This window comes from Mirounga leonina, unplaced genomic scaffold (assembly GCF_011800145.1).
Source record: "Mirounga leonina isolate KUSES-001 unplaced genomic scaffold, KU_Mleo_1.0 Mir_95, whole genome shotgun sequence".
Lineage (NCBI taxonomy): Eukaryota > Metazoa > Chordata > Mammalia > Carnivora > Phocidae > Mirounga > Mirounga leonina.
This window is the reverse complement of record NW_023270865.1, coordinates 5723649-5741512: the sequence shown is the minus strand read 5'-3', so window position 1 is coordinate 5741512 and position 17864 is coordinate 5723649. Positions and strand designations below refer to the sequence as shown.

The 17864-nt window shown below is 49.1% G+C and overlaps 1 protein-coding gene across 1 annotated transcript in view; it reads right to left on the bottom strand.

The window, feature by feature from the left end:
• ADCY2 (adenylate cyclase 2) overlaps positions 1-17864 on the bottom strand; it is a 388609-nt gene that overhangs the window by 13014 nt on the left and 357731 nt on the right. Inside the window, exons 20-22 of the mRNA XM_034998852.1 lie at positions 16771-16929; positions 8221-8367; positions 6531-6638 (exon numbers count right to left, since the gene is read on the bottom strand). Of these exons, the coding sequence (XP_034854743.1) occupies positions 6531-6638; positions 8221-8367; positions 16771-16929 (414 nt within the window). The remainder of the gene's footprint in view (positions 1-6530; positions 6639-8220; positions 8368-16770; positions 16930-17864) is intronic.

Here is a 17864-nt window from a genome sequence, read left to right as displayed (position 1 = left end):
CCATTATGCAGATGGGGAAAGGGAGACCCCGGATTATTAAAAACTTGTGTAAGCGGCAAACCAGGTGTCTGACTCCAGGTCCCATCTTAGCTGCCATCTTGCCCCCCTCCTTGCGCGCGTCTAGAACATGTTTGGACCTTGGCTGTTTGCATTTTGTGTATCGTCCTCAACTTCGCATCTCGTCTTTGACTTTCCTTCCACTTTAGTTAATTAATTGTTAAACCTTTCGCATTGCATTCATTTTTGTGAGCTTCCTCAGGGACAGATTTACGTGAAATATGCACAAACAGGTAGACAAATAGGTAATCAGTTTTCCTTGATCATCTTGCTGGTAAATGGTGGCAGGGGGGTTGGATGATGAGTCTAAGAGATATTCAGCTGATGGGGAGCCATTCCCAGGAACTGCTCATTAATGGTTCTGGAACTAGCCATGTGGTTGGCTGGAATTGTACTTGGATATCTTAGTGACTCTCAAACTGTGTATCTAAAACTAGTATTATTATTTTACCTTCCACAAGGCAGCTCTCACTCTTGACTCTTGTGCTTTGCTAATGGCATCATCGATTGCAAATCCTTGTATCAGAAGCCTGAGATGCTGGCAGCCTGGCCTTCTGTGCCCCCTCCCCCCCACCCCTCAGCTCCTAAGTCCGCCTCCCATGGGTTCGCTTCTGCCGCTCACTTCTTCCTTTACTTTCCCAGGACTGTGGTTTACACTCTGACCACTACTGGCCCAAAGGCAGGAAGTTCCCCCAAATACCTGCCGAGAGCTTTGAGTCAGGCAACCTTGGGTTCAGCCCCAGGTCCTATAACCATCAGCTGTGTGGCCTTGGCTGAGTCACTTAAATCCTCTGGGCACCAGTTTCCTCATCTGTGATGGACGATAACCGCCTATCCCCCAGGGTTGTGGGCAGGGTGAAATGAGGCGGTGAAGTGAATTCAGCCTGTATCCCTGGGGCTCAGGATTTATTCCGTTCCTTTAATGATGGTTTAGAGAAGCATGTCACTCTGCTTGACGTGAAAAGCAGCTAGGAGGAAAATGTCAGTCAGAAACTGTCTCAGGCCCCAGTTTAGAACTTTCTCCCTGTGCACACACGGAGCATCCTACAGAGATGTACGGCTTTGACAATGACCCGAGTGTCTGACATTTCCTGAGTCTTCGAGATTCGCAGTATATTTCGTGAAGAGTAATGGTCTCGTTTCCTTCAGTCTTCAGCTTCCTGTCGGGAGCATGAAAGTAGGAAGACATTTCTCTCTGCTTACAACACATCATGGGAGCTCTGGTGTTTGTACAAAAATGCACAGCAGAGACCTGAACTATTTTCTCTTTTTCCAGTAAAAGGAACTATGGTTATTCGTTTCAAACTGTGCTTTAGCTACTATGAAACCGTGGCAGAAGGTCTCAGAGTGACTCCTCACTTCTTCCCTAGTCAATCTGGCAGAGTCCCTCTGCTCTGCACTGAATGTTTGTGTCCCCTCAAAATGTATATGTTGAAGCCTGATCCCCAATGTGATGGATTAGGAGGTGGGGCCTTTGGGAGGTGGTTAGGTCACATGGGGGAGCGCTTATGATGGGGTTACAGAGCTTGCTTCTTCTCCCTGCCTTCCACCAGGTGACACACAGCAAGGAGACACCATTGGCAAACCAGCAGGAGGGTCCTCACCAGACACCCGATCTGCTGGTACCTTGGCCTCGGATAGACCAGCCTCCAGAACTGTGAGAAATAAACGTTGTTTGTCACCCAGTCTCTGGCAGTTTGTTAGGGCAGCTAAGATTGCCTCCAATATTCCATGTTCCCCAGCACTGAAACTTTTCTCAGTCGCCTTTCCAGGACTGTGAACTCCGGAGGGCAGTCATGAGCAGGTACCTGGCACCTGCCATGGTGGGGAAAGAAAACATCTGCCAGATGTCCTACTAGCTAAATAAAATCTAGAACAGCCGAGCCAGAGACAGAGCCATTAACCCGAGTCCGTGAGTGCGGATGGGAAATGCTTATTGCTCATTGCTTTGCTGGAAGCTCAGTTTCACTAATACACAGGGTGAGCGAGTATAGGAATCTCGTGGGTGGGTCCCATGGAGCCTGGGATCTGATCTGGGGGACGGAGGGAGCCGAATAAAGGAGAAACGTTTGTGCTAGTTGGCAGTGGTGTCTCTATAGGGCAGACTCGGCAGGAACCGGATGGAGCAAAAGACGGTGCTTAGTAACAACCCTCAAGCTACAGCCCTGGGTCTGCTGGTGCATTTGTTTGGATATAATAAATAAAAGAAACTACTACATTTACTTTTAAATGCTTTTAAAATCAGGTAATTTTCACGTAAAACTAATAAATAATTAAATAGAATAATTAAAAAGAGAATAAGACTACAAAAGCCATATAACATTTTAAAAAGCACTAGTCCTCCTACCACGGTGAAGAGTAAGATCTTCCCAGCACCTCCTGCCTCTCTGCTTCTTCCCTCCCCCTGTTTTTTCTGGTTCCACAAAATATTTCTTTTCAGAGCATTGCTGGCCATGGGTATCAATCTCCTTGAGACTGTGAATACGAGCTAAAGGTCGGGCTTATTACGGCAATAACATAATCAAAGCAGGAATTTCAGTGCAAGTTTTCATTCCTGTGTTTTGGGTTCAACTTATCTAAGTTCTTAATAATATTTGTTTGACAAAGATCAGAACCATGTACACAATTGCTAAGACCAGAGAAACCCCGATCATTGATTAGGGCATGCAGGATGGACTTCCTCTAGGATACGGCCCATAGAGCCCCTCAGAGGTGGAGTGGTGAGGCTCCAGGGTGAGGCGGAGGGAATGAGGCCACAGGGGTGGACAGTGCAGAAAACACGCCGGGTCTAAATGAAGCAGCTACTTCTGTGTCCCAGCTGCTGATTATTGTCATCAGGGATGAAGATCAGGTAGATGAGTACCAATTTTCAGGAGAAATGATCTTTTTTTTTTTTTTTTAAGTGAAATGTCCTTTTCTAAAAATAATACTCTGTAAGTCAAGAAAAACATACTTGTAACCACAATCTGCTCTCACGGATTCCAGTGTGAAGGCCATGGCAAGAATAAGCAGGAGGCTTTGCAGCTGTGGGGCCTGGAAGGGTGGGGGTGGGGGGTCCTGGCAGTGAAGGGAAGGGCTGCCCGCTTCCGTCACGGCTCATGTGTTCCTCAGGCGCGTGTTCATGGAGGTATGAGTGGGGTTAGAACATTCTCCGTCTAAGGTTTCACTTTTTGACAAGTGCCTGCTTCTTTTTGAAAACAACAGTCAGTTGTTATGCATAATGCAACCAACCATTTAGTCATGTTGTCTTCGAGCTTAAAATGAGAATGCACTGTTTCATTTAAAAAATACAAACGAAGCAAAACAAAGACAGACGTTAACAGCCCTGCTCTGGCTAGGTGTGGACAGGTTGCTATGTGTACAGGGAGAAAATGAGGAGGTACTTAGGAACACGAGCTAAATTTCAAAAGGTTTTCATCCGGGTAACTTTGCCTCTTCTTGGATTTAAGAAAAGCACATTAATCCTTGATAAACCCAATATATTTTGCAAATTGAATGTCTTTTGTTGTCAAACTAAATATGTGGCTAAACAATGAACAGAAAGGTTTTTTTTGGCTTAGAACTAGAAAAACAAGTAGATAAGTTACAGATACGTTACAAAAGGCAGAAGAGACATTCATTTCTTTGATATGTATCAAGTGTGTTATGCCCCCCACCCCAATCAAACGTAATGTACTTTCCTTGCAGAAGACTTGCACTGCACTTCAAAGTATTTCTAAGATGACCTTCCTGAGATCTAATTAAATGCCCTACATAAAAATAGCTCATTCTGAGTGAACTCCCCGCATGGACGTGATGACATATCCTACTGCATTTATGTCCCAAACCCTTATATCTGTTCTATTGGAGGGAGCAATGATATCAATATGCAAAACAGTGTACCAGTCACAACTGTATTATTATTATGGCTATTAGCATTTTTATTACCTGCTCTGGCCATGGAGTATTTTGCATATTAATGCAGTCTTCCCAATAGCCTTATGAAATGGGTATGCTCCCCATTTGATGTAAGGAAACTGGACTGTAGAAAGCTGAGCTATTACAGCAAGTTGTGAGTGGTCTCACTTGAAAGTCACGCTCCTTCCGCTCTACCGTATGGTAAATAGTCACGTATGAACGGAGTGGTGACTGGGAAGAAGTCAGGAAGCAGCTCACGGGTAGCTAAGAAGGTCGGTTTGGTGGCGGCGGTGGCTGAGGGCAGGAGGGATGGGGCACGCGGGCTGGGATAGGTGTGCCAAGCTCAGGCGGGAAGCCGCAGGGACTGAGTTGTGCCGATAGGAACTCGGCACAGATGTGAACGCGGTGCCAGAGGGGCTGGTGAAGGAGCTGACGGACCAGAGCTCAGGACCAGCAGGTGAGCCCTGCCCTGGAGCAGGCAGCCCTGCTCTCTCGCTGCTTGTTCTCTCTTTGACCTTGGGCCCGTTACTTCTCACTTCTGTGCCTCAGTTTCCCCTTCTCCATCTGTGACATGGGTGGTTGTGCGGGGGGGATCTCTTAGGTTGTTAAAAGCAGACTCAGGAGGCATTTCGTAAGTGTTCACAAACGTCAGGGGGGGAAAAGGAGAGGGTTTCTATCAGGAGTAGCAGGTCTGTAAAACATAGGGAAGGAAGCAAAATGCTGTCTGGGCAGTAAGGTGGGCACATGTTCCATCCTCCACTGAACAGACCCAGGTCAACTCTGTGCACAGCGCCCCCTGCTGGGGATTTTGGGGGAACACCACACCAGAAGATGAGGGTGTCAGAAACTGGCTGTCCACGGAGAGCCGGGAATGTAGGCCTGGCCCCATGGTCAGGATGGGCGATGATGGTGTTGGCAGGGGCTGACTATGTGGAGGGGATGGATCATGGGTTGAGTCTTAGGTGAGGCCCCTGAAGGAGAGGAGGTGTCAGGGAAAGAACACGGACAGTGTCCCCCAGAGAGGTACCACAGGCAACAGGCAGCCCAGCGAAGGACCGGAAGCTAAGGAGGAGGGGCTCCTAGGTGAAGGTGACCACAGCTCGATCAGAGGCTGCAGACAGGACTCCGAGAACGAGAGCTCAGAGCACACAACCCGACTTGGATTCTGGAATGTGGAAGTGCTTCCTGATCTTCAAGAGTAGGATTTGTGGTGTCAGTGTTGGTGAGGGTGAGGGAGGAAGGGGGAGGTGCAGAGTAAAGGTGGTGGATGAGGACTCTCGGTCTACAGAGTGTGCCTGAGGGAAGGGAGAGACACCGGTTGAAGAGCCAGGGTCTGGAGGAGGCAGAGTCCGACACGTTCAGCTTTAGGGGACAATGGGGGATGTGCCCACCCCACACACCCAGTGCTGAGCGGCTCTTCACGTGGCAGCGTCTCTGAGAATCTCTGCTCTGAGGCCCTGCCAAGGGATCGATAAGTGGCTATCGGCGACCTAAGGTCTGGAGTGGGTGCAGTCAGGTCAAGTGCCCTAAATGGCTCACCAGGGGAGATTGGCTGGAGAGGCCTCAGAAGCAGGGCTGGGGTTAGGTGAGGTGAGTGGGGGACTCCCCTCAGGCACAGAATTTCAGGAGGCACCAAAAAGCACAACAATCATGATAAATGACATCCTCGTGCAATATTTTGAAAATAAAAATTAACGCACAAAGATCCAGAATGAACTAAAATATCAAAAATTTAAACAAAGGTTAGTATGTGGAATGACGTTCCAGTCTCTGCCCATGAATACCGAGGAAAAAGAGCAGAGGGAGCTGTGTTCAGCACGCCGCTGTTTCTCCGTCCCTCCCCCGCTCCAACCAGGCTGTGGGAGGTGGGTGTGTGAGAGGGAGCAGAGCATATGGGCTCAGCCCTTCTTTTCTTGGGAGGAATCGGGCTGCCCACAGCAAGCTGTGCTCTGGTAAGTTCTGTTCCTCTGAGTTGCACCCACCACCTCTGCCTCACAGCAAACCTGTCCTGGTGCCATCAGGGAGCCCACTGCCCTAAAAGGAAGGGGGGGGTCTTGTTTACTGAAGCACAACTACACGGCGTATCTATACACGCCCATGTGCACACACACACAGAAACAAAACACAACATAACAGAAAACCCCCTCAAAACTAGAGTTAATTGAATGAAGATACTCCATTTTGCCCAAACCACCTTTTCATCCAAATTTTTCGGTGGTCAGCTTGGTTTTTGTCCTCATCGTTTTTAATCAAAAGACCAAGAGCCATCTTTTAATGAGTCATCCTAAAAGAAACAGCTCTCATCTTCTACACTTTCTTGTATATTTATCTGGTATCAAGCAGCTACCAGATGGGTTGTTTTTTCCTCCCCCTGTTGACCAGAGAAAGGAGTTCTAGGAACAGACCCTCAGAAGCCTCTGGAATTCTCATCTTTTTTCATTAGGTCTTGCTCACTGAGGTTTAGGTTGTACACACAGTATAGCTTATGAGTCTGCGCATGGCCGTTTGGGCCCCAGGGAGGATCTATGGTTGGAGCTGAGGCTCCGGGTGCTGTTGTGTGGTCGATACGTCTGTACCTGGGCATGCTCCTGGCTGGGCACGGCGCTCAGACCCGTCGCTGCCATGTATGTGCTGCCAATGGTCTTGATCTTTTCAACTCCACTGAATTTCGGCTTGGACAGCAACTGTGAAGCAGTGACAAACAGTCAGTGACTCACCTTGGTGCACTTTCTAAGGACAGTCTCAAACTCTACTTCACAGTAATGGGACTATGACTTATTTCAACCACTGCTTACTCACACTTTGACCTTGGGCTTTGGTGAGAAAGAACACTTCATATGTTCCACAAAGAGTGTGGCCTTGGAAGGAAATGCAGTATAATGGTTTACTTACAATTAACATGAATTGCCTTTTAAAATTTGCTAGTGAAGGAACTAGGGTAAATTATGATGCAGGTGACATGGCCTCAAATAAATTTCCCAACACTGGGTTTGAAAGGCTTAACACGAACATGATTCAGTGGGGGAGGTCTTCCGTGCACGGGGAGGGTGATTTATGACGAATTATAGTACCAAGAACTGGCTTTTGCCTCTGAGCTCTAGATGTAAAGGGAATAATGATCTAGAATGGCTCCCCCCATCAGATCTGACCTGAATATTTCTTGTCCCAGTTTCTGGTACCAGTTACCAGCTTCCTACTGGCCTCCCTCCCATCCAAGTACATTAGGACTTGAGGTGGGATGGAGAATAGGTAAAAATAAGAGCAGAAGCTGTAGGAAAGAGAAGGGGTGGAGAGAGGAAGGGAAGGAAACTCTGAAAGGTTCTGTCTGTATCTGCTCAGGAGGACAATGGCACCAACCGAGGACTGGGAACATCCCGACCCTTTGTAGTCCTGCTTTTGGGCATACCAGTGGGAATCTCTACTTGCCATGCCTTCACCATAAGTCTTGAGTCAACCTCATGGTCACAATGGTGGGAACAGAGAAATGCACAGTCACACAAGACATTTAGAAGGCTCGCCTGAATCCATCCTACCACATCAGTAATTTCATCACTGTATTTCAAAGTTTCATGGATCCTAATGAACCTATGTTCATGTATGTCAATTTTGCTACATTTCGCTTGATATCTGTAAGAATGATGTAGCATCAACACCCTTAAAACCATAGGCGGGCTTGTTCTTAACCAGAAAACAAAACACATTATCCTCTATGTAGGCAGAATATTGGAAATTGAAAAATGACACCTATTTCAAATTCTGAAACATACACTTTGTACCCTCTAAAATATATTATCCCTCATACAGACTGCTTTTTCAGTAATAAAGCATGTCATCCCTACACAGTTCAAGTTGATACCTGACCTTGGAGTATGCCAAAATAGACATGCCAATAATCTACTATGATAAATACATCCATTATCTCTTTTTATATCAAGAGATAAGCAAGTATTTTTCTTGGAGCTCAAGCCTTTTGAGAAAAGTTCATGAGCACACTGGAAAGATATTTTATTGATATTGATTTTGGTACTTGTTCCTAGGAATCATACTATCTCACACATAAAATGTATCTCTCTCTCCAAAATTAGTTAAGGACAATAATAGAGCAAAATAATTTAATTTTTAGTCAGCAAGCACAAATTACTCCAAAAGACATATTTTAAGATATGCCACAAGATTCGACTAACTTCAAATGCAATGGCCACAAGAATGCCAAAGTGTGGGATGGGGGCTACCCCTACCTCTCAAGGGTAATTCTCAAGTACCTACATCATCAAAGTCGGCGATGATCTCATTCAGGAGCCGAAGGCATTCCAAGCCCTCCTTGTTCACATCTGATTCTGTGTAGAATTCTTTGAAATCCGGAATAGAGGCAAACATGACGCAGACACAGTCATAGGACTGGTGGTATAACTCCTGTCCAGGAGAAAAGGAAGAGCTGAGCACTAGAAAACCTTTTCAACGAACACGCTCTTAAGGCAAGTGTTTCTTTATGCTAGGAACAGTGAAGAAATCACCCAGTGCCCCACTCCACCTCCCCCATACCAGCCCCAAGCCCATTCCAGACCCTGGCCATTGAAGGCGGTGAAGGCTTCTAAGGAGCAGGACGCGGGCTCTGAATGCTCAACACAGTGCTTCCACTGCCACTCTCAGCTAATAGGGGGGGTCCTTCCAGTAAAATCCTCTCTGCCATCTCTACCTTAGACCATGACAAGAGATCACAAACTTCTGGCTTAGGAAAGAAGTATCCTTTAAGCTACTGAAGGCAAACAAATGATCTCCCAAACTACGATATTGGTTTAACATGACTTGTGATGGCTACATCTTTTGCATTGAGGTCTTTATGCATTTTATTCTTTAGTGTCTCCTGAAAGGAGCAGATGAAACCCATCGAGGTACTTTTCAATTACACCAGAAAGAACGAGTGAAACTCTCCAGGTTACTTATTCATACTCAAGATAGCCTTTTGTTTTGAAGTAGAAAGAGGCTCATAGTTCTTCATCTGTCGACATGAATAAAATTACAATGTCTTGTCAATACAATTTTAAGGTGTTTCAATAATGTTTTCAACATACAACCTTCAAGTTCAGTGACTGTTTCAGAAAGGAAGGGCTGTTATGTGGGCACAGGGGCTGGTCCTGGGTGTGAAGAGCTGTCTTCCCACTGGTACTGGCTCATCAGGGCCCGCAGGTGACACGACACAGGCAGGAAGGCCAGGTGCCATGGTGGGCACAGTGCAGCGTGGGGAACACCCCCTCCACCAGGGACTGTGAGGAGCATTCTGTTAAACAAGATGGCCAACCTCCAAGCGGAGAAAGAATGCTGGTGGCCAGGGCTTCCTGTGTGCCTGTCAGGGCAAGGGAATCCACTCCGCATGGACGTTATCATGAGCTCTGCTCTCTGGGTCACCCAGATGAGTCCCTCAGCAGGGAGAGGGCACTTCAACAGCCCTCTAAGTCCAAGGTTTGGTGGCCTCTCAGAAGAACCATTCTTTCCCACAGAGGACTCATAACAAACACATCAGGACAATGGCGACCCATGAAGGTCATAACCACTTCCTGAACAATCTAAACTCATGTCAGCTTCCTATTCTCAGGGCCAACCACTCCGTAATGCCTTCTGCTCCTGCCTCACAATCTTCACAAAATACATGAACAATGGAATCAAGGTTTCTCTTTTCTACTTGGCTCTCAGTACGGTTGAGCTGGCCCATTGTGCAAACCTGTACTTTGTCTCTCTGAGGAGTTGTTTCTGTGAATATCCGTATCCTGGGAAGACAACATGGGGCACATGTGACTGCCAAGCTTAGATTCTAGTAATGCTGACGAAGCCGGGGTGTCAGGGTACAGGGGAGAGAGAACCCCCTAGAAGCCTGTTCTAGTTAAAAATGCCAGTTTTATAAAAGAAATATATATTTCACTGACTTCCCTGCTCCTCAGGAAAAGGAATATATCTGCAAGACAAATATTTTCTGTCCCCTGCATTTCCCCACTGTTTGCTGACACTGGCCAGAGTGACCGTCTGGGGAATGATGATGAGGACAAGAGGAAGGCGGAAAAAACTCAGCACTGACTCCACGCCTGCTGCCTGAATAGGCCACAGGCATTAACTTGCCCCTGACTACACTCCTAAGAGGCTGGTACTATTATCCTCAATGTACAGAAGGGGAGACTGAGGGGTAAGGTGGTTACATTACTTGCCCAAGGTCGCAGTTACCAAGTCTGATGCACACTTGACTCTTATAAACACTAAACTTTACACGTGAACCTGCATCTCCCGATGACCACAGACCGTACTGCTTAGATTCAGGGGCGGTGTGGGCCTCCAACCACGTGCAGGTCATGTGACTTTACCTTTCTCCTTTGCCCCTGAGGTCTTCAAGGGCATGCGGAAATGGGAGACAATGAAACACAAAACTGAACTGACTGGCAGTTTGGATGAAGGTCCATTTTAACTGCACTGGTTTGGAGTCTAATAAAACAAGGTTTATCTGTTGGAAGGAGTCTGATGTGTTATCTCATTCTGCTGTCCTCAAACAGGAATGCATGCGACGGTCACCAATGGGTCTCCCCCTGACCAAATGTCACCTGGGGTTGGTTCCAAGCATATGCATGTTTTGGAAAAGGTCCATGGGTTCTTCTGCGGTGCAGCTGGATTACGAATCACAGGCTAAATGAGGAAATGGAAGGTCAGCGGAGCGGGGTGACACACCAAGGCTCCCAGCTGGCCTCGGGGCCAGGACTAATCTCTGGAGCCCTGGTTGGGCACTCTGCAGGTGGTGAGTGCTGCTGGGGGCCTGGGCTGCAAACCACTCACCCACTCTCTCTACAGATCAGTCACTTGGAACCTTTGGGGAAACACCAAGGATGAGCATGCATCTCTGGCCCCGTGGTCTCTGATTCAGGGCTCAAGGACTATTCTTGAGAAACAGGGAAACTTCACCAATGGGAAGCCTCATAAATTCCCTGGAGCCAGTGAAATGTGCAGGGCTTAGAACCATACCCTAAACTCATGAGAGGTTCCCTCAGGTCTTTGGGTTGGGCTTGGGGGCCAGAGAGGACCACAAGCTGATTGGTTGATGGCCTGTATTTGTTTCAGATTTCTAGAGGATCCGGGCATGGGGGTAGGGCAAGTGGGCAGCCTTTGAGGAGATTTTGGAATTCAAAGTCTAGAATGGGTGACTCTCGTTGGGCACACGGCTGCCAGAAGGTATCCCCGAGCTTTGGAATTAGAAATAACCTTAGGCGTCATTTCAACACTTGCTCACACATAACCACTCTGCCAGACAAGCTCAAGTAATTAAAAAATAATCACAGAACAACTGCATCTCTGTGCCCCCTGCCCCTTTTAGTCTGCTGAGTGAGACCCCTTCTCCTACCCAATCCAACCCTGGACAAAGACGTGGGACAACCCCGTGGCCCTTTCTGTCACTATTGGGTGATTCAAGTCCTCTTGTCAGTAATTAAAGTGCCCAGCACAACGAGTGGTCAGAACTTGGAACCTGGCTGAATGTGGGGCTCTTCTTCGGCAGCATGAGGCTGCTGCAGTGGGGGGGGTGGGGGGGGCTGGGGGACGGGGTAAGGGGCCCGACTGGCTTCTACACTCTCTCTATTCATGCTTCTACTTTGACCCTCCCCAGCTTGCTTAGTCAGGCTTTGCAGACCTCCAGGGGTGCAGGCCAGGGAGGGAGGGAAGTGTCTGATGGAGCAGGAAAGCGCTCCATTGACTCCATCATGCTCCTAGGGCACTCACGCCTGGCAGACATTGCCATGGGTGACTGAAGACTCCCTGTTGCTTCCTCCATCACTGAACATCCCACCTGAGGTTCCCTTGCTGTGGACGATACACTCCCTCTTGCTTGCGACCACTCTCTGCCCCAGGCTCTCTGGCTATTCTTACAGCTTCTCTGCTGGGGCCTGTTCACCCCTCCAGGTGGCTCTGAAGAACAGCGTCTCAAAGAACCCTATGCCAGCGGTCTTTCCCTCGCTCTGTCCCTGTTCAGCCTCCTTTGCCCTCCCAAGCCCGGACAGTTATACCCCCACCCACACCCCCAGCTCTCTCGGCCCAGAAACTTCAATCAGTCCCTGCCCTCTGCATTTTCTACTTGTCAGAGACCTGCCTGTCACCTGTATCCCCCAGAGGTAGGTGTCTTCCTAGGACACCACTCAGTGGCTCTAGCATAGGGTACACATGGCAGGTTCTTGCCCATGCAGAAGGCTAGAGGTGAAGGGAAAATCCTTGGGGGGCTGCCAGCACCCCTCTTCCAGCCTCCAACCTCCTGCCCATTCCTACGCTTCCTTCTAGGGAAGGGTTGAGAATCACGCAACCAGTTTTCAGGAAGGGCAACTGTAAATGAGCAAATGGTTTAGTGCACCCTCTGGAACAAGGGAGGTCCCGCTTGTGTGTCACAGGCTGAAATCGACTTTAGCTCGCGCGCACACACACCCCCCCTCCCTCCTGGGGGCCCGTTGCACGCTAGGCTCCAGGCCACATGTTAGGACCCGCAGATGAACACCACAAGCCCTGCCTTAAGGAGCACAGGGTCTACTTGGAGAGAGGGAGCAAGTGAAGAGAACAAGAGGACAAAGTGTGATTGGTGCTGCTTAGGCCCAGGCGTGGACAGGTCTGCTTGGTGTCCTAGAAAATGCTCAGAACTGCCACTAGCACTCAGTTTCCAAACTCCTAGCCAGGAGGAGCTCCCATCCCCCACTCCCCCCCCCATCCCCAGTTGACCTATGTGCTGACCATTTAGCACCCGTGTCCCCAGTTGTCACCTAATTTATTATGCCCTAATTTAAATGCCCTGATTTATTCAGGGGAGTCAAGTGATTAGACAGCACAAAAGCTTCTCTGACAAGCTGGACGGGATTCTAGTCCGACTCTCCAAGGAACATGGTTGAGGGGTCTGGCTGGAGGGGTGGTGGCGGCGGGGGCTCACAGCTGGGAAGGACGGTGCTGTTTGGGCACCGGGTGAATCCCCACATCCCTGCAGGGACATCTGGGTCCTGTTTTGATCAAGCCTCAGCTCTCCCACAATGAGGCTGCCTGGCTCAGCATCACAAGCCATGCTTACCACCTGGAGACTCCATTCGGCGACCACATGTGGTCTTTTCAACAAGTGATGAAAGCTAGCTTTGATGTCTGCTCAAGAGGCCTCTCGAAACGTTCCTGCTACAACATGGCAGTTCAAGGGCTCAGGTTCAGGCACACAGAGCTCCTCCCCGAGCCTGAATGGCCGGTAGCCTGGATCTGGCCAAGACCCTGGGCAGCTGAGGGACGGAGAAGCTTGCAGAAGTGCTAAGCATGTCCCGAGGGAAGGAGGAGGCGCCTGCAGACACGCACAGTGGCTCTGCCCACACTCTGGGAGCACAGGCGGAGTGAACAGGTTTTCATCGAAATCAAAGCTTTCGGGGATTGTTATTGTGATTAAATCATTCTTTACTTCTGAGGGGAAATTCATTTCCTCTGAACATCCATGTGGTGGGCTGGAGAATCAAAAAGAGCTGCAAGGCTCTTTGCTAACATCGGTCCTGGCCGAGGTCATGTGTCATGTTCCCAAGGAATGTTCCAGAAAACCATGCCCTGGTAATGCTTATGGTGGAACTGAAAGGCATGCTCCTGTCCTTCCCCCCCCAACCAAAAGTAACCCTGGGTCTCCGCATTAAGAAGGCGTGGGTGCTCAGCGCACCCCCCAGAGGAGGACCTGAGAAGGAGGAGCTGCCTGGATGGAGGGCAAAGGGCTAACATTGGGGTTTGCTCTCCATCCTCCTTGGGCCGTGTAAAAGGAGGGGGAAGAAGGCGTCCTTGAAGCTATTAATAAATTCCAGTGGGCAGTGATTCTTAAGTTTTGCATAAGTCGGGGATATTTGCTTACAAGATAACTAAAATTGAGTGTTGACTGCAGGCCAGGCACTGTTGCAAGAGCTCTGCATGAATTATTGCTTTTAAAATCAGTCTCAGCCTCTGCGAGAACGGAGGCCTAGGTCCCACAGCTCAGAAGTGCCAGGGCTGGGCCGGACCTGTGCTCTCAGCCACGAAGAAGGGCCCAGCAGGTGGAGGAAGGCTGGCCTGGGTAGCTGGCGGGGTAGACATCCCTTCCCCTGGAGCAGCCTTGCTCTTGGGGTCCCCCCTGTTGGCGGTGCTCTGCCAGGCCTGGTCTGGAATCTGGCGGAAAAGATCCCTCTCTTCTGGTTTCTTCTGTCCCGGGACGGTCAGGCAAGGACAGAAAGGTCCGATGGGGACAGGAGAAGGCGGACAGCCAACTTGTCAGGAAGTCAGAAGGATGAGGCAGGAGTTTGCTATGGTTTATGCACTCAGATGAGTCTCCTTATAGTGACCTTATTAGGAGTTTGGGGGAAAATAATCCAAAAAACATAATCATCCCTTACTGAGACTCACGGTGGGGGCACTCAGGACTGTTAGAAGGGGGGGTTTAGTGATTCTCTCTCTCGTTTGGCCCTGTGCGGCGAGCCCTGTTTTGCATTCAGGATTTTCCCCAGGAGGCTCATAACCAGCAGAATCTCCTACACCCGCCGTTTGATCTTCAGCAACTGCAGAGCAAAACCTGCCCTGCTCAGCGCGCTGCCTTTGGGCTGACGGGGCAGGCCGCGCTGTCGGCACGGGGCCCGACGGGGGTCCCCGAAAGCGTTTAATCCCCCCACTTTGAGCGGCAGCTTGTGTAGCTCCCCCCACACTTAACCTACCGGACGAAACCTCTCAGTAAAGTAGGGGAAGTTACAACGGAGGGTACTGGTGTGCTGTCTGCCTCCACACGCAGCACCTTGCGGCCCACAACTGTGCAGACGGGAGCGACCGAGTCAGGGACCGTCTCTTTGGTCCGGTGCCCCCGATTTAAGATCCCGTGTGTGTCGCTCCACCCTCCTGAGCAAACTCAGCACCCAGAAACATGTGCGGGGATCGCGGTACCCTGAGTGAAAACCAAAGACCCCTGACGAGGGTCTGCGGCTCCGGAGCCTGGAGCGGCCCGTGGCAGTGACTTTGAAAGGCTCCGAAACGGGGCACTTTCCCTACAGGGCTGCAGGCGGCCTGGGTCCAGGATCTGGCTCCTGCTGGCAGGGACCAGCCATCCTCGGGAGCCCCTGCGAGCTGGGGATTACTTTGGGGCCTAAGACAGGTTCCAAGTGCACACAGGGATGAAGCGGCCATGGATAAGGTGCCCCAAGGAACTCACTTTCTTTAGCTGTCAGACCGATGGGAAAGAGCAGAGAATCCACTGATTCCCCAGGTCTGGCCCAAGGAGAGGTCAGGAGACATCAGGAGGGGTCTGCCAGGGGGTAGGGCTGATCCCAAGGGCCTTTTCAGGGCTTGAACTAGGCACTCCTCTGGCCAGAAGTAACCTCTTGTGGCCAGATTATTGTCACTCTCTCCATCCCCCCAGCCCGTTTCTAGAACCTTCTTTTCAGTTTTGCAATCCACTTCCTCACAGTGGTGGCCTTTCTGGACTCCCATATTTATGCTACCAGTGTGCTTGCAGACAAGAGGATGCTGTCCCCTCCAGGCGATGGGGCCACCTCTGCCTCGTTCATCTCTGTGTCCAGGCCCAGCACCAGCCTGGCCACGGGGCAGGGGCAACATTAGGCACACGCCGAATTTATGAGCTGAACCGATAACCAGACAGACAGACATAAAGATGCTCTATGTTGCTACTGAAGGCAGATGGCTCCTTCTTAACAGATGCAGTGATTTCATTATCTGTGACCAGCAGGTAGACAGGCTGCCAAATAACCGACCGCCTATGCGGAACAGCAGGAGAAGAAACAGACGAGTGAGTGGTCCACAGTCAGTCAGACCTGCTGTGGGACCCTGACTGGCCCACCACGCCCAGCATGCTTCCAGGAGGAAGAGAGTGATGACGTCCAGCACCTCACTCACCGCTGGGAGCTTTCTACCTGACGTCAACTATCCAATATGCCACAGGAAAACACTGCTCTGAGCCTTCTCACTCGAGACTGCTTTGTTCTCCAGCATCACGGAGGTCGGGCTTATCCATTAGCGAGTTCATGCATTTGCAAGTTTCCAGATCCCTCATCTGCTCCCCATCCCAAATGAAAACCTCCCCAAAACACGCACTGCACCTCATCTCTGAAGCCCCCACGACACCAAACATAAGCCTTTGTACACAGTAGGTGCTCAAACACGAGTTTCCCATTGTCAATACATCTGCTGACTCTTGTAAGTCAGGAACATGAAAGAACTTTCATGACATCTGATTTCATAAGCCCTTTTGACGTGAAAACGGCACCCTCATCTTTCCAATTCTAGTTAAGTATCCACTCCCTCAGAGGCTCCGAGAAATCACCATCTCCATCCATTCAAGTGAGCAGACTCAAGTCTTTGACCTGCTCTTGTGTGGATAATGTCTCAGTTCTGTCTACGTCCTATCTTTGAAATTCTAAGGCCCTTTAAAGGCTCGTGGGGAAGCTGCGAGCCATGGGATGCCCGCTGGAATTGTGCCTCTTGATTTGGTCTCTGTTGCGTGCTGGTAAGGGAGGTGGCCCTCACACCACAGAGAGGCCACTTTTGTGACTTGTTTGGAACTCCAGGGCCCCCCACTGCACCCTGAGAACTTCACGTGTTGGGGGAGAAACACCAGGAATAATGAATCCACGTTTGGAGGTGAGTCTAACTCACGAGTCTCAGCTGATGTCTCTATGAACCAACCAGTATCTTCTCAAAATGGACCAGTGCAGGCCAATAGCCGACATCTGGCACACTCAGGTGTCTGGAGGGCCACTGGCCTCCAGGTCAAGGCCAGGGCCTGCTCGCCCTGCCCCGGCCCACCGCCCCCTGGTGCCGCACCTCATTTTTCAGGCTCCGGGCCAGGAAATGCTCCGCCACATGCGCGGGCAGCACGTTCTCCAGCAGCACGCGGTTCAGGTTCTCCATGGTTTCTATCTCCTCCCGCTCTTTTTTGAACTTGTTCTTCCATAAGAAGTCTAACCTACAGTAATATTCATTCTGTTACAAGAGGACACAGAGGTAAAGAAACAATAGGCATCTTGTCCTGCCAGAGAGCGGAGGTTTTAAAGAGAAAACAAAAAGAATGAAACAAAACTGAAAAAAGAACCCCCCAAACAGAACGGTCACCCTCCCGATGAAGCCCGCTTCTCCCCCGAAATGTCTCCCAGCCAACCCCTCACCTGCATTTGCAAAAAAAAACAAGTTCGGGAAAGAACCAGCCTTGGGAACAGGGGGCCGGTGATGTCAGTGACGTGGAAGGCTTCTTGCAAAGTTATGTTAATAAAAAACAGCTCGAATTATCTTTTGAGAAGAGGCATAATAGAATGTAAACAATGAATAAATGAAAAATAGGAAATGCATTAGCCGAGAGAGTGCAATGTTGGATAATTTGCATTCAAAAAATAATAGTGTTCATTTATGGCAGTTAGCCTTTACTATTTGAAAATCAATTTTCCCCTACCACAAAATTCCGAGATTAAGTATTCATTGAAAATTTTCTATTTCCTCATTTAGGATTGCATTGTGCTGAGAGAATGACATTGTATTTACACAGAATTTCGTTTGGGTATCACTTAATTAAGATGTGCCTGCTAGTAAAAACGCACATGTTCATGCTTTATAATGTAGTGAAATTTAATGTTTTTTTTTTAAAAACTATTATTATTAACGTAGAGATAGAGAGTCCTGCTTCCTGGCAAAGGGTCTGATTTTGACATAATGTTAGGTCTGCTATGATGTAAATAATTTAATATGGTGAAACAGCCCTGAAAGAATCTTCCTGAAACACAAGGGCCTAATGGGGTGCATTCCAGCACAAACAGTAACTTCCTGACCAGAAAAAAAAAAAAAAATGCAAAGAAGAAATCAATGCTGGGGGTTTGTTTTATTGGTTTGATTAATTATATTAATGCAGTACAAACACACACAGCCTC